The sequence below is a fragment of the Hippoglossus hippoglossus genome, chromosome 16, assembly GCF_009819705.1.
Source record: "Hippoglossus hippoglossus isolate fHipHip1 chromosome 16, fHipHip1.pri, whole genome shotgun sequence".
Classification (NCBI taxonomy): Eukaryota; Metazoa; Chordata; class Actinopteri; order Pleuronectiformes; family Pleuronectidae; genus Hippoglossus; species Hippoglossus hippoglossus.
This window is the reverse complement of record NC_047166.1, coordinates 4,984,982-5,006,292: the sequence shown is the minus strand read 5'-3', so window position 1 is coordinate 5,006,292 and position 21,311 is coordinate 4,984,982. Positions and strand designations below refer to the sequence as shown.

The following is a 21,311-nucleotide window of genomic DNA, read 5'->3' as shown; positions in this document are numbered from 1 at the left end:
AAACGTTTTTCTCTCTTTTATTAATCTGCAAAATACAGTTCGTTTTGGAAATATGCTTATTGGTTTTCTTGCCAAGATTTAGATGAGTCTGATTTCTCATTGTTGCCTTTGAGGATTCAGAATCAAGACACCACTCATCTCTCTGTTCTGTGTAAATCTACAGCCAGCAGCAGTTAGCTTAGCTTAGCATAATGACTGGAAACTGGTAAATAGTAGAGTAACAAGATCAGCACCTTTAAAGTTCTGTTATAAACACGCGATTTCATAATCCAGGAAATATATATGCTAAGATAACTGTAGCTTTAGTATGAATCACAGACCGTGCATAAAGATGGACGACATGGCAGCTCCCCAAAAGTGAAGCCAAAGCGTGTTGATCACCTCCTAGAGGCAGGCTGCACTACAGGTCGTAAACCTTGCCTCCTCCATGTTAGTGGATGGGACGAAAACAAAGCGAAACTTTGTGAATGAAAGCTGAGACTGACCCATTGGTCGATTGGTGAATCGGCAGAACCTCACGACTGCGGCTCCATCCCCACGATCACTGCTGCACGGACCCTGGCTCCAAATCCACACGATGGCGACGTTTGAATCCAGGATATTTCAGCTTCATTTCTGGATCGTGAGATGAAGTGGAGACACATCATCTACCTTCTTATCCAGTCGATGTTATGGAGGAACAGATCAAAGTTTGGTATAGATCTTAACTAACTTATTGGATCTAGTGTATCTTTGTTTCAAAGTAAATAGAATAAGCTCATTTCTGAAAACATTGATCTATTCCTTTTAAGAGATGAGGCAATGTGGCATATTATGACAAGTTTGTACCCCAAAAATTATTCTGCAGAAAACATCAGCACCTAACTGACTTCCATAGACCTTCACATTTGAGCTTTCAGCTCACTAGGCGTTGTGTAATGAAGCCACACGTGCTGAACTTATCACTGTTCATATGTCAGCTTTATTTCCCAAAATCAAAGATTTCTTCAAATATTGTGCGCGATTCTTTGACCTCCTCCTCATCCTCCTTCTTCTCTTCCTTCTTCTCTTCCTCCTTCTCTTCCTCCTTCTCCTTCTCTTCCTCCTCCACAACAGCAGAGCCCTTCATCACCTGCCTCTCCTCACCTTCCATCTCAACCCACGTCACTCCTCCACCTCCGAAGGGCCACTCCTTCACCTTGTTCTCCACCTTACCCATCTGAGTCCCTGCTTTCTCTTCAGGCTGTGGCGTCGTTCTCCGTTCAGTCACCTTTCTGGTCGTCTCTGGCTGCGGTGCTGCTGCTGCAGTAGTAGTTGTTGTTGTTGTTGTTGTTGTTGTTGTTGTTGTGGTGGTGGTGGAGGTGGTGGTGGTGGAAAGCCTCTTCCTCTTCGGGGTAGCAGTAGGTTTCACTTTAGGCTCTATTGTCCACGGTTTGCTGCTGATTGTTTTGGTCTCTGGAAAATGTAGAATTTTTGCAATTAGAATATAGTCAAATCTAAAATTTAAAAAAAAGAAAAGAGACATTTATTATCCAAGGTGATTTAAACAATACAGAACTTGATCCCTTTATGAAACCACATTTAAATTCACTATATCCAGGTTTTTGGGATCTGCTCCAAATTACACACACACGCATAGATATCAGTCCCTAAAATACGCCTGATGTTTTTCATCAAGATATGCGAGATAAACAAAAATGCCAAAAATGTTGAAGAAAAGGAAAATAATCAAATCCTGGATCCGCACCAAAAGCAATTGGGTTCTTTTCTGATCCATACCACATCCTTCCACCACATTTTGTGCTAATCCATTTTAGTTTTTGTATAATCATTCCAACTAACTGACAAACATACTTTCCTGGGTGGTGGTAATAAGAGGAATAAGCTGCTCCGGGCCTTAACTTAAAAAGCTACAGTCACCTGAACAGATTATCTCCAGACTTTTACTGTGGACAATGTGAGAATCGACGTCTCACCTGGAGACGCAGCAGAACGGCAGTTGGAGTCGCAGCAGGAGCAAACTGAATCTGATCCATACAGCTCAACCCATCTGAGGAAAACAGGGATGAGGAGCTGATTCCCTTTTTATATTTCAATTTCTACTACTCATTCTGCCATTTATTCAAAAAGAAAACGAAAAACTAACCTTCCTGCTTTCAGGTCATAGTTGCAGGACTTGGCTGTTGGTGAGGGCACAGACGTGCACACAGACATGTCGCAGTGCATGTAGAGCTGCTGTAGGAGAGTGAAGTCAAGATCAGTCTCAACACCGTGTTTAAACATAAATCTGACAACTTGTAGCAAAGAGGCTGCAGAGAAACTACGTCTGAGACACAGAACTACGGTGCAAAAAGAACAGTTTTTCTCCGAGAAGCATCTTTCCTCACCTGGTCCGTCATTCCCTTGAACAAGAAGGCATCCACGCTGAATCTCACAACGTTGTTTTTGTACGGGATGAATCTCGAGTGATTGTCCTTGCTTTCAACCATACACCTTCAATCGGAAGAAAAGATGGCAGTAACATACTTGACATATTTCTTTTTGGGATAAATATGAAAAGGTACTCGGTTTGTGAGAGTCGGGTGTTTGTTACCCAAAGTTTTTCACAACTGGAAACTGCAGCGTGGAGGTGTGGGACTTATCAGAGGTCACGTAACACGAGTGGACGTACAGTCTCTTGTCCACGGACATGGACGGGGCCTCGGCCTCAAAGTACATGGGCTTTCCGAGCACGTACTGATCTGACGGAGAAAGTCTTTCCCACTGAGCTGAAAGACGGACGGAGGAAGTCAGGCAACGAGACCAACGGCAGCTTCAAGACTCTTCCTCAATCATCAAGAGAAAAATTAAAGTCAAAACACGACACGGTTATCATTGATTCATTTTTCAGATATTTACAATGATAAAAAGAAAACACAAATTCAACCAAATATATAGAACATGAATTAAGAAAGTATTTTGTTATGTTAAATAAAAGTTTTCATGTCAACAAACATAAACACTGATACCGAATCTGATAAGGAAGGTTCCAGGAGGTTTTACCATTTCGTGGAGTCAGACTGAATTGGGCTCGGTTCTTCATGGATTTGAAGATCTTGCGCATCTGCATCTTTGGTTTGTAGCCAATCTTGTAGGAGTACTGGTACCTTCACGGTTAAATACACAGTTAATGAGGTTTTGATGATATAAAAATCACAATAACTTGAGCTCACAGGTCAGGATCCAGTCTCACCTGTTATAATAACAAGCCACAGACAGGGTGAAGGGCACGGCTCGTCTGATTGGTCCTTGGAGCTTCGGTGGATCATATCGCAGAGTGTTTGAATAGGCCACTTGGTTATCAACTATCTGCAAAGACACACAATTATCAAACTGAGTCAAAAGATAAAACTGAAAAAATAGAGATAATCACAGTGACATTTTTGCAATTTTGCTTAAAAATGACTTTCACACCTGAAAGTCTGAACCAAGCCTTAGATTTCCTCCTGGACAGTTTTTCATGCTGACTAATCTTTTCTTGCTTTAACCCGTTTTAGTAAATTGTTTATTTTATTTGAAGTAAGTGTAGTTTAATTTAAAAAGTCTTCAAACTATATAAATGTGACACAAGTCTCAATTTGCTAGCCGGAAGAAAACTTTTTAAAATCACTCCTTATACTTTTACTTGTCTTTACTTTAAATCTGTACTTCTACTTGAGTAAAGAATGTGTGTACTTTTACTACCACTGCTATGTATAGTATGTGGTCACCGACAACACATTTTAGTGAACGGCCATGCTCATAGTTAAAACAAGATTGATCACCATTCATCCTCTGGACCAAACAATGTAAATTCGACTTTCTATCTCACTATTTTGACTTTTTATCTCATAATTTCGACTTTCTATCTCATAAATATGACTTTATCTCATAATAATGCCTTTTTATCTCACAATTATCACATCTTATCTCATAACTATGAATTTTATCTCACATATATGACATTTTATCCAATAATTATTACTTTCTATTCCATAAATATGACTTTTTATCTCACATATGAAATTTCATCTCACAAGTAGGACCTTAGATTCTTTATATATTATGAAGGCTGAGTTTCATTTGTCTGTCACTGGCTGATTTGTGCCTCCAGCTCCAGCTCCTGTGATGGATGATGAATCAGACTCACGGTGCGTTTGGTTCCACACGTGTCGAAGTCGTATTCAAAGTAAAGGTGTTCCTCGGTAGAGTTGCTGGTCTGACATGTTCCCAGTCGGAGCTGCGGCTGGGATTCCCCGGTTCCCAGCAGGCTCGTCTCCACCCGCACATGCATCCTGCTCCTCCAGCACCAGGTCTTCACCGGGTCTTGGGACGCGCTGGGCCGGCTGGGCCGCGCCGCCGGGATCAGGAGCTCTCGCACGGCCTCGGGTAGCGGCTCCTGCCTGGAGCCTCTGGCCGGAGAGAAGTGCTCCTTCCGCACCAGCGGCAGGTTCGAGTCCAGGAACACGGGGAGGTGCAGGTATGGCGGCGGCAGGGTCCGTGTCTCTCCGTGTCTCACCTGGGCTGTTGGGTTTGCGGCCTCCGCCCTGAACATGGCTCCTCCATCAGTGGAGATCAACAGCGGTAAGAGGGACAACGAAAGGTACAAACACATTGAATCTGTATTGATGAATGTTTTCTACGTGACTCCACAGCAGCTGAGTTACTGTTTCATGTGATCTCACGTTCGCTCAGATTAACAACACCTGGCGCAACCACGCGGACAAAACGAGCCAATCACAGAGCAGAACACGCCCCGTGCCGCTGGACGTAAACCGCTGTTTTAACCTGGGAACAAATATACAAACCGGATTTTTAACCCGTATTCGATCCTATTATGGGAAATTAAACGCGCCGAATTATCTACTGGAAGTGTCTGTTTCTTATGTACTGTTGGATGTATTGTTACCTGTTAGTGAGTTGAACTGACGTTGAAGAAAACTTAAAAACGTGACGATTCTCAGGCAAGTTTGGCCCCGGTTTCAACAGATGTTGTTTATGTTGTCGTGCTCATCTTGTTTTGTGTTGTTTTGTTCTGCCCCTGTTTTCTCCCCATGTATTATTATTCGTTATATATGTATATACAAACTACAATCACTAACTTCCTGTTGTTGAACTTGCACCTGTCCCCTTCACCTCACTGTTTTCCCTCCTCGTCCTGGGTTGAAACCACCAAAAGGCTAAAAGTTAACCAGCTGAATCAGGTTTATCTTCCCATTTAAAGAAAAGTGAGCCCAGTTATCTGAAGCACTGGTGAAATGGCAGCAGACAAAAACAAAATGGCCCCTTTAGTAGTTGTTTTTAATGTTCTACTTTTAGGTGTATTATTCATATTTAACCTGGTTTAGTGAGTGTTCTACTTTTCATCAAGTCAAGAGAAGCACATGTGAAACTAATAACATCAGCACTGGCTGAGAGAAGTTTAATTGGGCATTTTTCACTACTTTACAGACTGAAAAAGTAATTTATAAAATGAGAAAATACGTTTCCAAGTTTCAACTTGATTTATTTCTTCAAATGAGGCAGACCTGTGATGTGTGCCTGTATAAATGAAGATGACTGATCAGTGGACACAAGTAGTTTATTTCATCACAGTTTACTCTCGTCCCTCCCAAAACAACCAGGCAGACATGTCTTTTAAATGTTGTTAGAAATAATGAGAAGAAAATATTATTTGTCCATATTCATGCAGCAAAACTCGTTTTAGCACAGATTAGTGCACAGAATGAATCTGAGTGCAGTCTCAGTCTATCAGAGGTAAGACAAGTCTCCACTTCACCTCACACGTGTCAAACTAGTTCTCTTTCACATTGCCGTCATATGTTTCTTTTCCCATTCACCAGACAGAGTATGAAAGAAGTATTGTGAGTAGTGGGCCAGTCCAGTTGTGGGTCGCAGGAGTCGCGGCTCCGTTGCACAGGTGTGTGCTGCAGCATTCATTGGTGAAGGTGAAGTTGAGTCCCATGGTGTATTTCTGACCCCTGACGCCGCACAGCGAGGGAAGGACGCAGCTCTTCTCATACAGCACCACACGGAAGTCTCCTGAAAGTTCATCAAACAACATCACACACACACACAAATTAAAGCGCACTGGCATTGCCTCCCTCTGCGCCTTTCTCGGTTCTTCTTTCTCAGTTTTGATTCATTTAAATTTGTGTTCAGTGACTTGAGGCGCCCTCACCGTTCTCGCCCACTGCTCTGCTGGACAGACAGAGCTGCCCCTGGGGACACTTCAGAGGGAACCGGATGCAGTCCAGAGGGGAGATGGCCGGGAACACACAGGTGTAACAGAAGAGGGGAACTGAAGGACACACGTGTTGGTTAGTACCTCAACTAGAATGGCTCTCAGTAGAGCACACACCTCAGCCAAGGCCCAACAGTCCTATTATACTCAATCAAGCTGCAGATTTCACACTCATAACTGTTAGTTCCCTTAATATACCTGATTAAACCAAGATCCATGATTTATTCATTGGGAAAATGGTTAAAATGTCGAAAAAACCCTGTCTCATCTCGCAATGTGAAAGAAAGTGAAAAAGAAACCAGGCTCTGTCCCCTGATCTGGATCCACAACAATCTTGAATGGGTTCTTCCCTGAGTCACACCACATCCTTCCATCAAGTTTCATTGAAATCTGCTGAGTAGTTTTAGTGTAATCTTGCTTACAAACACACGTGAAAACCTTTTCACAATAGCAACAAACAAAAGTTCAGTGCATATTAATATAATGCTTATAACATAATAGAACATTTGAACACATGAACAAATCTACTCTGGAGTCGCAGCCCTAATGTGAACATATGCATCTTTTGTACACATAAATAAACACACATGTTTTGCTCACTCACCCACAGCTGGCAGTAAACAAAGGAGAAGCAGAGGACAAACCAGCTTCAACATTACTGACTGTTTCTGTCAAAAATATTCTCGCCGCTCGATTCTTCAGCTCTTAGCGTCGTCTCCTTGTTTTCTAGAGGAAACCAGCTGTCGTCCTCCTGAACACAAGAAACCCGTCGGCGTCTGGTCTCAAAGGCGTGAAGTCGGTTTCCTCTGCGTGTCCAGCTGCAGGGACCTGAAGGTAAAGCTCTTCTGCTTTCGTTTGATATTCTGTTAATTAACTCCCAAGAATTCCCACAACCCAATATATATGATTCAATTAGGCTGTTAGCTCCCCAAGGATAGCCAGGATTTTCTGTTTTTTTTCAGCACTCACCGCCCTGCAGAGAATAGCCCCATTCAGATCCACCAGAATCAATGGGGCTTTGTTAGGAAACTACACTCTAGTTTAAAATCCGTATAATAAAATTTTGTATTTCGTGTTCACTAATGCAATGTTTTTTTTTTTTAAATAAAGATAAGACACCAGGTCTGTGCTGAGGTGAAACACGGCAGGTTTATTAAATCCTGTTTGATTTCTTAATGGAGGACGTTGAGTTTGGTGGGAGGGCTGTCAGGTGACCTGCAGTCCCATGACTCGACAACTGAGCAGGACAGAGCCACAGCGTTACACTGGGGGGGGGGGGGGGAGGGGCAGTTTGTCAATTGATATGTTAAAATAAACTCACATACTTTAGTTTAATAAGTAAATAGAGGAATGTGATAATACTGTTAGGGAAGATAATCATATTAACGGGGGGGGGTGTACTGGAAAACTATAAACTACTCACTTCAAAGTACTGTTTCAGCGTGAAGCTATGAAGTTATATGCTCATAATAGTTATTTATGATAAAAACTATTAAATCAAGAACTTCCTTTATTAGGCTACCATTGTTATTCCAAAGCATATAGGCTGTAAGGTAAAATCCAGTGTGGCACTAAGCAGCCTGTGCATGCAACTGATCAATAATTGATTATACACAGAATTAAAATAGCAATATAAATCCACAAAAATCTATTGGCTGCCACTTTTCATAGAATTCGCAGCAGTAAATATATAAACAAATGCATACACTCCACAGCCAACGAATACAGACAAAACTGTAGTTTGTTAATGTTTTTCTCTGTTCTATACATAAATGTGATAGTTAGTTGTTGATATATTATTTTGTTTCAGTCAGTTTTAACATATTATAGCTTCCGCTTCATATCAGCTGGACGACATAACAGCTCCACAGAATTGAAGCCAAAACGCCTTGATCAGTTTAAATATTTTTTTTTTCTCAAACATGGTTATTTAATATAATCCTTATCACTCTGATGTTTGTTCAAGTTTTCATGTTTCATGTAAGTTTGGTTTTAATTAGTTAAAACTTCAGGTTCATCCTCCAATAGCGACTGCACAGACTGTGGCTCGTACACAATTAACAACTATGTCGCAGTACAAAGAGTAAATGTAACTCGGTACCTCCGTCCCTGCATATTCAGCATCACTTCATCTCTATCCTCTCCTTTTTTCAGCGATACAAAAGGTCCCTTGTTCCTATTGTGGTCGTGTTTTATTGTAGTAATTTGATCTAATTAGGCTAAAATTAACAATTTCAGCAACTAAATCTTTATTTTGGGGGGGGGGGGGGGTATTGCATCAGGACAATTAAGATTCTCTCAGTCACATAAACACAGGCCGTTAAAATGATTTAGAAATATGTGACTGAATTTGTTGTAGTTTTTCTTGAGTCACTGTTTACAAATCCTCTTGTTTTTCTCTCGGACAGAGAAGTGCAACGTTTTCAACAGAAGAGTCGTGCTCATTGTTTTTGAAACACTTAAAAGTACTTATAGCTTTTAATACATGTCAGGGTTTTACTGCACCAAAGGGGGGGGGAACAGACCAAACTGGGTAAACCAGGAAATGGCCCCGAACAAAACTAAAGTACACAGGGGTAAATGTACATAGCTCTGCAGCTTTTACCTAATATTCTTGCACACAGCTTCCTGTTGTCACCACACATTGAATTAGCTCTACCATCTGTACTCAAGCTCGCTGCAGCTCTACTCCACATAGGACAAGGGGACTTGGCCTCTGGATGCCCCCTGCTGGAGTAGAGAAGGCATGGCTCGCTTGTCGACCTGCTGACGCCTCATGCGAATCACACCTGCATCCACCTGAGCTGCTGCTCTCTTGCCGTGCAGGTCGTCCAGCAGCTGTAAACAGGCGCAATGCAGCTTCGCCAGCTCGCCCTCAGAGGACCTGAGGCACTGTCTGAGCACTGCACTGCCCTGAGAGACACACAGGAAACACATTCAGCCGGATTTCTGAGCGTGTTAAACCACTGGATGCTTTTTAAAAACACATACGGTGTGAACTGGTTTACAATTTGTTTGTCACGTCAATAATTTCCACCCGTGAGAAGGAAGTGAGCACCTGTATGAGCTGTGCAGCCTCAGGTAACTGAGTCCCCGGGTGTCTCTGATAAACCTGCACCAGAGGCCTGTTGAGTTTCTCTCTGGACAGTGTGTCCCCGCTGGACTCTGGACCCTGTGAACACACAACAACACGGAGAAACATCACACCGAGAACAGAGAAACACAAGGTCCTGTTTCACATGCACACTAACCTGCGCTCTGTCGTGGCTGTGACGGATACAGTTGATTTCCCTCTGCTTGCGGAACGCGGCCTGCCTGGTGGCTGCACACATCAACGTCAGGTTTTGCTACAGAAGACGGAATGAAACAGAAACTATTATTTTGATATCAGAATGTGGTCTGAATATTTCTGTATCTTTGCCAAGTGTTAGTACCTGCAGAGTGACTGTCTCTGCAATTTTCTTCACTAGGCCATCGTTGACGGTGCAGTGAGCAGCTTTCTGCCTGGCGATGGCGCTGGTGAGCATCTGTCTGATGGTTTCCCTCAGTAGCTGTGATTGGTTGACTGTCACAGTGGACGACTCTAAAACCTGTTCACACTCTGCAGGAGGACAAACCAAATCATTTCATCTTCTCATCAGAGTTAGTTTAGTGATGGGGGTTTGTACTGATGGTGTGAACTGCTGTGGTCTCCCAGGTAGTTAAAAGCTATCAAAAGTGGAAAAATTATATATATAAGTAAAATAATTAATAGATAAATATGGAGCAAACAGACATTGAAGTAATGCAAATACAAATCTTGAATAAAAAGACAAAGATGTAAACAGATATGAGCGTTATTACACATATTGGAAGACATTGCACGTACTTATAATAGCTGAATATAACAGACGCGGTGTATTGTAATGCACTGTAGACAGAGAGTAGAGTTACCAGGTGTAAAGGGGCTGACGGGGTCTGTTTTGGTGAAGGTCTGAGCAGTGCTGATGCGTCCTGCAGCCGAGCCGCTGTGAGGCAGCAGCTCCAGGACACGAGCTCTCTCAGCGGCACAGTCCAGCAGCCGTCTGCTGCTCTGCCCCAGAGCCTGGAAGACACAGGGGAGGGGAACCACTTCAGAAAGGATTAGGTTTTCTACCCTTATCTGTTGGTTTGTTTGTCAGCAGGATTGTGCAAAATCAGCTTAACAGGTTTCCACAAAACTTGGTGGAACGATGACTCATAAGCCAAGACAAAGGAATTTTTTTTCCCAGCACTTTGTCATATGTTTTTGTCATTTTCACAAATTCCCAAGGGAACAATTCATGGATCTTGATGGATAATATCATGCATATCTAGGGGACATATATCTATAAGTGTGTGAAATCTGGTGCAGCTTGATTGATTTTAAGGGGACTGTTTGGCCTTGTTGGAGTTATGTGCTCTACTGAGTGCCAATCTATAAATATAACGTGATGAAGAGAGCAGTGTGGGGGTTATTTGTGTGTGGAGGCTTCAGCAGTGTTGTTATTGTTGCATTATCCATGCCACTAAATCACATGGAGGTTCAAGTGTCATTGGAGAGAACAGAAGGAAACAGAGACAGTGGGGGGGGGGGGAAGCGAGTCGGTGGATGAAGACAGAACAGTCACAGGCTGAATCACCTGTAGCTGGGTCAGTGCATTTCTCAGCGCTGCCTCCAGATCTTGTTTCAGCTCCACCAGCTCTCTTCTCTCACACAGCAGCAAGTAATCGGCACCGTCTCTCTCCTGCAACAGAGCAGAGCTGTCGCCAAACTCATCTCCTCCCCTGACCAACGAGGCTCACAGCTCTGAGCTCGACTAACGAATCCTCAGTCTCCTCTTCCACTCACGTGTGGATTAAGATTCAATGGCAGGGAAAATACTATATTTCACAGTCATAACTGTGGAGGATTTTTGAAATGGTGAGATATTAGCTGCACTTTGACTAAGAGAAAAAAATACTTGATTTCTTATTTGCTGTTGTAAACTCACCGTCTCAGCACTGGCTGGTCTCCTCTTCCTCCCCTCCGAGCTCTTCCTGTTGACGGTCAGATCGGTGCTGATGCTGCGTAGCATCCTCTCCAGGTGACCCCTCTCCCGCTCCAGCTTCACACCCTCCTGGGTGACCCTGCCGGCCTGCCTTCTCAGGTGGCCCTCCACCTCCCGCACCCTGCGCATGTACTCACCGGCCACGGCACCGCTAGCCCCGGCGCACTGCTCACGCAAGCTGGTCGGCGGAAACGGGGCCACACACGTCCTCAGGGACGAACTGGGGAACTTGAGAGAAAATTGTGTAAATTCCAAATAAACGTATCGAAGTGGTGCCTAATTTATAAAAAGTTAAAGGGGTCTCATGAGTTAGATTATGATTCTGAACCTCTAAAGCCACTGGTAAAATATTCTGTACATGCATCTGTAGTAATGTAATCAAATAAGAGCCACACTTTAATACTTTAACTTATGTACTTTTACTATATATGGCTAGTAGCTTACTTTTATTTAGGTAGAGTTAAGAGTAAATGTACTGGACTAAATATCTGTACTTCAGAAAAGGATATGAAAACGTAAATCATTATTATTTAACAGCCAGATTTATAAGTTGATTTCATTTTATAATAAAATTGTATCTCCCTGTTAGACACCCCCCCCCCCATCCAAAACTCTTAACTTGGATCTTAAACTTAGAAAATGACAGATGTTCCTTTTTCCTGTTTTGTTTTGTTTTGGCACAGACACATAACAGACGTAACCATAGTGATGCGGACAGACGCACCAGGGATTATGACCTCTGACCTACATTGTCTCAACTTTATCTGAAAATACAAATTCTTTCATGAAGTGTTTTTTTATTGTCTGCAGATGTTAACTTATAATATAGGATTCATACTGTTCCATGTGAGTGTCAGACTTTATCTGCCTGACCAAATAATCTATTGTCTTGTTATTCAATTCTATATTATTTGTATAACACTTCTTCAAACGTATCCCCACAAGTGTTTTGTGAACTCAAGTGTGAGCAGCCGTGTGCCTCGTCCGGTTGGGCTGAACGGAGACAAGCGACCATTATCATCTTTAGTTATCACTGAGCTTAGGTTTCTGTATTTCCTCACCATGCCTCCTGTAGTTTGGGGCCTGGACATCTTGTTTTTGCAGTCACGACTCTCTCCTCCTCTTATCTCCTCTGTCATCTTATCTCCACTGGTTGTTTCCGCTGTGCGCTTCGGGGTGAAGCCGGCGCTGCTGCCCCGGGTCCGGCCGCGAGTCTCCGCCGACCTCCCTGCACGAGTCTCCCGCACCAGGCGCTCCGCACGCCGGATGGAGCGAACCGTCCCATCGCGCCAAGGCAGCGGGCCGATGGTGACCGAGCCGAGGGGAACCGACTGCACCTGCATCCCCTGACTTCCACAACAAGTTCACCACTGAATCATATAAAACATCTGGAGAGAATCACCTGTCCCGATGTGGAGGATCCGGGTTCACAACTGTTGGTGTCATCTCCATAGCAACAGTTCCTTAAGTAACCAGGAAGTAACCAGAAACTCAAAGCTGATTGGACAGTGAGGAGACGCCAAGGAACACTGTCACCCAAAATTTCCCCCAAAGACAAAGTTGCACATCTGACACCTGAAGCAGATTTTGATCAATTAAATGGCAACAAGAGATAAACAACTGTTTTTTACACTCAGCAGATCACGTGCTCCTGTCAACTGGCCAAACAAACAGAAACTGGACTGATTGTAACACAATGGGGCCTTTTAGCACAGACAGTAAACAGCAGCAAGACTATAAATGATGCATTCACTTTGTGTTTTTGTGATATAGTTTTGCTCGTCTCTGAGTTATTTTGTGTGACCTTGTCTCTCTTTGTAGTCGTTTGGTGTCTGCGAAGTAAGAAATCCATTGATACAAATTGATATATATAGATTTACTTAAAATAAAAAAAAGAAACATCCAATCATCGACCTCAAAATCCTGTTAGGGCTGCTAATGGTGGGAGAAAGATAAAGATAATGATGTTGGAAACAATAAACCATTTACTTTTGGCCTCTTGTGTTAATTTTAGGTTAATCCTGTAACTATCACATCATTTTGTTCCTTGAGTGAAATCGAACATTTCATTTAAAACACTACGTAACTTTTACTGAGCAGCAGCGCCCTCTGCAGCCACACGTGCTGATTCATTCTGTTGGGTCCTGTCTGTCAGTGTGTTGACTGAAGCTCTGACTCTTTAGTCCGAACAGTGGATATAACTCATGATCCCCGGCTTCCTGAACCAGAAGAGCTGCTGCTGTCACAAATCCACCAAACTCTGTTTAGAATTCTTAATATTTTAAAAGTTTCCTGCTGAATATTGGAGATAAACTCTGGTTTTTGATAACTTCAAAGTATTTTTAACTGATCTCAGTTCAGCTTTACTCTTCAACCTGCTGGAGCTGATTCTGACAGTTGAAGCTGTGACTATCAGTCGGTTCCATAGAGCAAGAACAGACGTTCAGAGTGGGAATGAAGGAGGAGACATTCTCCATATTTACAGTCACTAAACCATCAAACTCATTTGAATGAAGCTGCTGATTTAAGGTTTTAAAAAGGAGTAGCATAGTCTGGCTTTAAAGAAACATCTGAAGGTCACATTTTAACACCAAGCACACAAACTGGACAATGAAAGAACAGCTTCTACAAACATAATTTACTTGGATCAGAGTGTTTAATTCTCATGAGCTAAAAGAAAGAAAATGCATTTGTCCCAGACAAACAATACAAGACATGTAATCACTGAAGTGAAAAGAGCTCAGTATCTAAATACAATTTAAATAAAGAGACAAATATAAAAAGGGGAAAACTGAAAGTGGTTAAAAATAAAATTTTTGGTCATAAGTATTCCCCTCCATGAGAACCAAACTGTAAACAATAATAATTGCCAGTTCTGTACCAAGAGCTTTACAGAATAAGATAAGATTTAAAGCAATAACATGTCCTACAGGAAATAAACAGCCACTCAGAACCCCGAACAATCAAACTTCTCAGAAATGTTTGATTCTGCAAATCACACTGCATGAAATGGAATCTAATCACTGCCTTACCATTGGGTCATTAAAAGAATAACTACATACAGTAATCTGGTAATTATTAAATCAAGTATTAAACATACAGCTGTGAGAAGCTGCACCCGACATATCTCAGCCTGTGTCTCACTCTCTGAGTCTGAAATTGCTGATTCACACCAGAGAGTTTAGTAGTAATTGTGGGAAACAAAACTTTCCTTCGTGCCGTGGCAGAGCAGGGCAGGTCTGCAAAGTGCTAACCTCAAAAAAATATATAAATAGACTCAATGTGCACCGAGATAAATATGAGGAGGAAAACAGGTGGTGCAGAAAGTGCAAAGCTTTCCTCCAACGCATGTGCAGTAAGTTTGCATCTCGTCGATTCGCTACGTTTCACCGCCTCCGTCACAGTGTGTGTTTGATGGCTGTCAGAGGGTTTCGTTTGTTCTGCAGGTTCTGCTGCAGCTCTCTGAACACATGGTCCCGCTCCTCAGCGTCCAACAGGATCTGCTGCAATGAAGAAATAAATAAAAGATCTCGATCAGTAATCATCACAAATATTAACAATAAAAGTCAGGGTCTGTTCTGAGACCTGGTGCTAACATCTGTCTCAGAAATTAAAATATCTTTGTTATCTCTGTAAAGCTGTTTTCTGACATGAACTCTGGAAAATTAGGTCTGGACCTTTTCCAGAGTTCATCTTTCTCATATGAAGAACGCAGCAGGAGATTGTCCGTCACAATTTCTCATAGTCTAAGATGCCATCATCAAAGATCTTGTTTTGTCAGGATGTCCAAGACCCACAGGTGTTCAGTTCACATTGATTTAAATAGAATATAAATGAAATGAGTGAAAATCTTTACCTCTATGAGTTTGTCTCTCTTGTCCAGACTGTCCCTCAGTTTCCTCTCCTGTCTCTCTCTGTCCTCTCGGATGTTCTGCCACGCTCGCTCCGCCTCCTTCTTCTTCTTCTCCTTCTCCCTCAGCTCCCGCCGGGTGTCCCTGAGTTCACCCGTCAGCGAAGACACCGTCTGACTGTAGCTCTCCTGTTGATTCTGGTGACGACGGAAAAACGAAACAAAAAAGAATAACTACAGAGCCTGAGATTTGTTGTGTGACATTCTGGGAAATCAGCTTATCTGCTTTGTTGCTGAGAGTTAGATGAGAAGATTGATACCAGTTGGCATAGCTTAGCATAAAGACTGGAAACAGGGGGAAACAGCTAGCCTAGTTCGTTGTTGTTTTCCCGATCAATTAATTGTTTCAGCTCAAGCATGACTTGTTTGGCATCATATCAGTTTTCTAATATTAAACTGTAAATAATCAAAGTGCATTCAAGGATAGAGCAGGAAAATTCATTCTCAATTCAGACTATGTAGGTAATCTTTTCTTTTCTCTTCAATGTTTAAATCATCTCCTGGTGCTGATATCTCACCTGCACCATGTCCTGGTATTCCTGCAGGCCTGTGGTGAGTTTGGTGACTTCCTGACACAAGGTGGCGCTGTTCTCCACTCTGTCTTTCAACCAGGCTGCTTGCCCAGCCCCGCCCCCTGCCATCTCCTGACCATTCACAGAGTCGGAAAGAGCCTGGAGGAAAATGACAGGTTGTGAGTAAGAGTTTCCCTGTGGTCAGTGAGGTCAATATTTACTTACAGACCTCGTCTGCCTGAGACTCAAATACTGAGGAGCAGAGAACAGGCTCCTCAGTCAACAGCACAGAGAGTGAAAACGTTCTTTAAAAGGGTTGAATAGCTTAAATTACCACATAGGTCAGTTTACGTCCCAATATAGAACATATGTACCTTCACATAATATATACACATACATATATACAGACACAGGTATATTTACATATGTGTACGCACAAACCACCCCACAAGTGTTGGACTAGTTTAAACCCCTTCACACATTCATGTTGCTTACACTTTGTAAATCTCCATTTTAATGCACCAACCAACAACTTTAAAGTCACAGGTAAGTCTTCAAAACTTTCCACCACTGTTGGAATTGCTGTTGCTTCAACCCCATACGGCCCCTTCAGTTCACGTGCATTTATTACCTGCACGTTTGTCTCCAGCTCCTCTTTGAGGCAGCGGATCAGATCGTCTTTCTCCTGCTGGACGGCAGCGAGGGCCTGGTCCCTCTGTCTCCACACCTCCCTCTCTTTCTGCACCTCCTTCAGCAGACACTCCTTCTCCCCCAGAGACACTTTCAAGTCCTAGAGAGAGCAAGCACAAAAAATGCAAGTGTAAACAAAACTTCAAGCATGGGGACAAAGTACAAATGTCCACAATGGATGATTGTAGGAAGAAGTGTGTGTTCTTAAGCAAAATGTTTATGTGTGTTTGTGTGTGTGTGTGTTTTACGTTGATAATATCCTGGTTGCACTGGAGCACAGTGTTGAGTGTGTCGAGGTCTCTCTCTCTGTCTCTCCCAGCCTTCCTCAGTGCATCGATCTCCTCCTGCATGCTCTTCTCTTTCTCCGTCGTTTCAGACCTCAGAGTCTTCAGGGCAACCTGCAGAGCACAGATGTTAAAAAACTACGTCTCTTTATCATCATCGATTGAACATGAAGATTTTCCACTTTCGGACTAAAGGTCAGATAAAAGACATTTCAAGACTTTTTGGAAATTGTAGCGGGTATTTTTCAATTTCAACAAAGTGAGCAGAGCCTCTGTCTGTGGGAACCAGCGGCTTCAGATACCATTTTCAATTAGTTCTGTGTTAATCAGAAGTTTATATTCATATCGTTAAGAAAGTGGATGAAAACAATTATCCAATTGAAATAGAGATGATACTTAGATTATAAGAAAGTTGACAGTTTATAGCTTTAATCCTCTAATTATTTGCTGCTGAGAGATGCTGAATCAGCACTTAAAGCTAAAGCGCTTCTACTTACTGAGAGGCCTTCAACTGTGTAAAATGATTATCAAGTGAAAATCCACAACACAAAATGATGAACTTTTTGTTCTTTAATGAACAAATCAGCAGAGATAACTCAGAACACAGTGTGAAATCTGAGCCATAATTCTTCCACAGAGTAAAATGGAATCGCTGACATGTTGGACTGGTTTAACTAGCCTGAGGTTAAAAAATGAAAATAAAAATAATGATCACAATCCCTCAAAATCCTTCAGGGACAGGACGAGCGGGTCTGATGACGATCAGCTAGTATCTGCTTGAGCTGGTAAGCGACATGCGGGTGTTTCTCTTATAATTCAAGTGACCTGATATAACATCTGGTACGAATCAGCCTTATATAAAAGCCTTATGTAAAAGATCACCTTGTTGTCAGAGAGAATTTCCTTCAGATTCTCGGTCAGTTTCTCAGTCAGCTTGTTGGCCAGCTCGGCGCCTGCTCCCTCCTCCACACACAGTCTTCTGATCAGACCCATACACTCCTGGAGGAGAGGAAACACGTGTCAGCTCAGTGCAACATAGCCAACACACTCGTGTAGCAGCAGCACTGTTACATGAGGTAATCTTACAGCAGTTTATCTGATCTGGACTCTTTACGCAGGTTTTTAAGATGTACAGACAAGTTTTCTGGTATGAATTAATACACACGGCCATAATAAACAGAACATAAATGCGAGAGTCAAGCTGTGCAGCAGCGTCACACATCGACAGCTCCATCAAGTGGGCAGCCTAGATTTATTAATTATCTACCCACCTGAAACTCGAATCTGTTGGAACCAGCACAGATCTGTTTAACGATTCACTGACTCACTGTACAGGTTCAGGAGGAAATTAAAACTCAACTCCTCATACATTTGTTCTTTTATTGTAAAGATCTAAGACAGTAGCTTTCTTATTATTAGCATTAAAGGCCTACATACACGAAGATTCACTGCATTTTAACAGCTCATGTTTGATAGAAACATATAGATAGATATTTTTAAAGTACCTATGTAGTATGTGAATATTTTAAAAGAATAGTTATGAGAAGATTGATTCGCCAGATAAGAAAATCCAAACCCCTCTAATGTAAGTGCAGTGAATACAAAGCTGACCCAGACAATCTCCTGCTGCTTTCTTCATATGCGAAAGGCAAACTCCAGAAAATGTCCAGAACCAATTTTCTGGATATTTTCCTGAAGTTCGGAAAACAGCTTAAAAAAGGTGTCTTTTTGTGTTCTGGTTAAATTTGGTCCACATTAACCTTTACGCCCTGTTTCCAACCTACGGCTGTGGCTTCATCTTTAATGGACATACAGAGTGAGTGTGGTATCAGTCTCAGATTATCAGTCACAAAACCTCCACTGCTCAATTTCCGACACAGATTAAAGTGTATTTTTTGACAGTCTTATGCGATAATGAATAAAACTAATATTAGTCTATAGTAATAACATTCCTGCTCTAAATTCAAATCATAACTAGCAGCTAAAACGATTAGAGCTTAAGCAAACACACGTCATTGTCGCTGGTACAACGTGTTGAACAAAACAGCGTGAATGCAGTTTTGGCGCTGCTGCTTTGAGGGCGGGCAGCAAAGACAAACAACATTCCAGTGAGCTTTGAGCCAGAGCCAGAGCGGTGGCAGAAGATCTCACTGCCGTGCATGAATGATTCCCGTCTGCCCTCATCGCCTCACCCACCTTGATCAGACGATCGCGGCTGAGCAGGGAGTGACCGAGGCTCTGCAGCAGGGGACTGTCGCCCTCCTCCTGAACCAGCTGGAGGAAAGAAGAGAGCAAATGTGTTTACTACCTGCTCAACACCAAACATCAGACAAACACTGTGAGAGACGAGCTGGTGAACAGAGCGGATCATTTAGCTGCTAAAGATGTGGATATTTCCCTCAGCCGTTGGTAGAGACCAAAATCAGAGCAAAAAGATAATGAATACCGGACTTATATTTGCCAGGAGGCCAGAAACAAGTGACTTCATTTGAATGATCTTGTTACTCTGTATGGAAATAAACCACTGCTTGCTAATAACCTCTTCAAATTAAGTTAAACAGGTGATTATATTTATCAGTGTTGTGTTCTCAACTTTTTTCTGCTGCTCCCAGGTGACACAAAAAAAGAAAATGGTTACTGCAGGTTAAAATCTGCTGCTACTCCCACACATAAGTATTATTCTGCTCATCTTAACAAACCCTCCATCTGATGAGAGATCAGGTGGAACAAAGCAGCTGAGAAGCACGTTAATGATATCGTCTATCATAAGACTTCTGAGCCCCGGGCAAACTCCACAGGTCGGGGAAGATTCCTGAGAGAGGCTGTGTGTGCTGTGTGTGTGTGCGTGTGTGTGTGTGCGTGATCACCTGTAAATGAGGAAACATGGACACACCCTTGCACAGACAAAACACAGGGCACCCACCCTCCATTCCTTTCATAATGCTATATGTGTGCGCCCTCAACATTCGCACAGGGGTTTATGGAGCTGTTTGGACATGTGACCGAGGGGCTGCTGAACCATGTTATAAACATGTTGTCCTTCCATAAGAAAAAGGTCAGAGGCCAACATCTATTATGAGAACTGTACAAACAACAGCTGTGACGCTGAACTTCTGTTACACAACCAAACCAAAACTGACAATTCAGTCTTTCATATTTTATATAACCATAAACTAATGATGTTCACGTAATTATGTACTTCATGATATAACACTGAGCACATTAACCTCCTTAAAAGAGTCGTTGACATTTTAAGAAACATGTTTCACTTTCTTGCCGAGTTGCAACTGATGATTATTTTTATGGATTTTATATTAATCAAAACCATCAAATCCTCATAGATCTGATGAGCTAGAAATGGATATTTCTGCTTTAAAAAAATGACTAAAGCGATTAATCGATGAACAAAGAGCTGCAAATTCAGGTAGCGACAAATCATTGCAGCGACAAATGGTGCCACGCTTGTTTATTTTCCTCAAATATGAAGTTACAGCTTGCAGCACATTAGCTTAGCAAAATGAGTGGTGAGCGGAAGACTACTAGCTGGAGTCTGTACAGTAAAATGTTCCCCTTATATCTTGTTTATAGTGTAAAAACAACAAAATTCTTGTCGTGATGAGGGGTTAACATCTATCAACAGCTACGAAGTGGTTGTATGCTAATGGTTGTCTAATGTCCCTTCAGATCAAACTATCAATTGTCCTTTCAGCCAGGCTAACTTTCCCCTCCTGTTTTCTGTCTTTATGCTAAGCTAAGATAACTGGCCGGGCAAGAAAGTGAATAAACAAAGTTCCCAAAGTTGTAAACTGCTCTCGAACAAACTGAATGCTTTCTTACGGGTGCCCAGTCTGATCCGTTGACTTCAGTGGGTTTGCTCCTCCCATGTTCCAGCTCGTCCTCCAGGGTCCGGACTCGGGACTCAGCTTGGTTCAGCTGGCCTCGTAGGTTCCTGACAGCCTGGTGAATCCTGCCAGTATTGCTCTGAAATAACAAAAGGTTTCATTGGAAACATGGTTTGTGATGATACGTAGTAGAAACATAAGTGAAATGTGTAATCTCGTTGGACTCAGATGCTCCCGGATGACTTACTGCAGCAGCCTGTGTCAATATTTACAGCCACAGCAGCACACACAGAACTTTTCCATTCCTATACAGTGCAGAGTACATTTTGTTCGTCTATGACATGAATGAAAACAATCACCTGTCGATGAAGAGGCATGAACTCGTCCCTCAGCTCTGTGAGCACATCCCCGTCCTCTTCATCCATTTCATCCCCTCCATTCTCCACATGCCCAAAGTTCAGCACCCTCACTGTGGGTGACGCCAACTCTCCCGTTTTTTCGGAGTACCTCACGTCCTTCTTGTCCAGAACCGGGATTCTGCTCCCTGATGGTGAACTGACCGACTTCCCCACGATACCCCTCAGCCCCTTCAGCACAAAGTTGACTGACCGATCACTTGGTGAATCAAACGGGTCATTGCCATCAAGAGAGTCCAGAGACTGAATGGACTCGGCGCAGGAAATGGACTCTGTGCGGGAGGACGGTCGCAAGGAGAGACTGGATCCCGACAGTGAAGCCGGGCTGGAGGAGCTGGACGGCACCCTCTGCCAGTTGAGGGGCATGC

General features: G+C 42.6%; 3 protein-coding genes and 1 long non-coding RNA gene across 8 annotated transcripts in view; 1 reads left to right on the top strand and 3 right to left on the bottom strand.

The window, feature by feature from the left end:
* Window positions 1–17: 17 nt before the first annotated feature.
* Window positions 18–5,023, bottom strand: zp3d.2 (zona pellucida glycoprotein 3d tandem duplicate 2). Its single transcript, XM_034611830.1, has 8 exons — window positions 4,148–5,023; window positions 3,212–3,327; window positions 3,022–3,125; window positions 2,573–2,747; window positions 2,367–2,472; window positions 2,126–2,214; window positions 1,956–2,029; window positions 18–1,434 (listed from the first exon to the last, which is right to left on the bottom strand). Exons 1-8 carry the CDS (start codon window positions 4,610–4,612, stop codon window positions 962–964), a joined length of 1,602 nt encoding a protein of 533 aa, XP_034467721.1. The 5' UTR covers window positions 4,613–5,023; the 3' UTR covers window positions 18–961.
* Window positions 5,024–6,942: 1,919 nt separating this feature from the next.
* LOC117777224 lies at window positions 6,943–12,532 on the top strand. The gene is made up of 3 exons (XR_004616569.1): window positions 6,943–7,075; window positions 9,712–9,760; window positions 12,394–12,532. It is a non-coding gene; the product is annotated as an uncharacterized LOC117777224 (long non-coding RNA).
* Window positions 8,791–13,279, bottom strand: ccdc105 (coiled-coil domain containing 105). The gene is made up of 8 exons (XM_034611838.1): window positions 12,351–13,279; window positions 11,233–11,517; window positions 10,882–10,986; window positions 10,175–10,325; window positions 9,676–9,842; window positions 9,493–9,588; window positions 9,300–9,413; window positions 8,791–9,154 (listed from the first exon to the last, which is right to left on the bottom strand). Exons 1-8 carry the CDS (start codon window positions 12,630–12,632, stop codon window positions 8,927–8,929), a joined length of 1,428 nt encoding a protein of 475 aa, XP_034467729.1. The 5' UTR covers window positions 12,633–13,279; the 3' UTR covers window positions 8,791–8,926.
* Window positions 13,280–13,929: 650 nt separating this feature from the next.
* si:ch73-95l15.5 overlaps window positions 13,930–21,311 on the bottom strand; it is a 10,141-nt gene continuing 2,759 nt past the window's right edge. For 3 of the 5 annotated variants that reach the window (XM_034611807.1, XM_034611805.1, XM_034611806.1), the window contains exons 3-11: window positions 20,887–21,311; window positions 20,523–20,666; window positions 18,882–18,959; window positions 17,568–17,684; window positions 16,650–16,799; window positions 16,343–16,501; window positions 15,718–15,870; window positions 15,146–15,337; window positions 13,930–14,792 (exon numbers count right to left, since the gene is read on the bottom strand). The exon at window positions 20,887–21,311 is cut by the window's right edge and continues 597 nt beyond it. In XM_034611807.1, coding sequence (XP_034467698.1) covers window positions 14,688–14,792; window positions 15,146–15,337; window positions 15,718–15,870; window positions 16,343–16,501; window positions 16,650–16,799; window positions 17,568–17,684; window positions 18,882–18,959; window positions 20,523–20,666; window positions 20,887–21,311 — 1,523 coding nt within the window. In that variant the 3' untranslated portion in view covers window positions 13,930–14,687. The other 2 variants (XM_034611808.1, XM_034611809.1) reach the window with 2 other exon arrangements.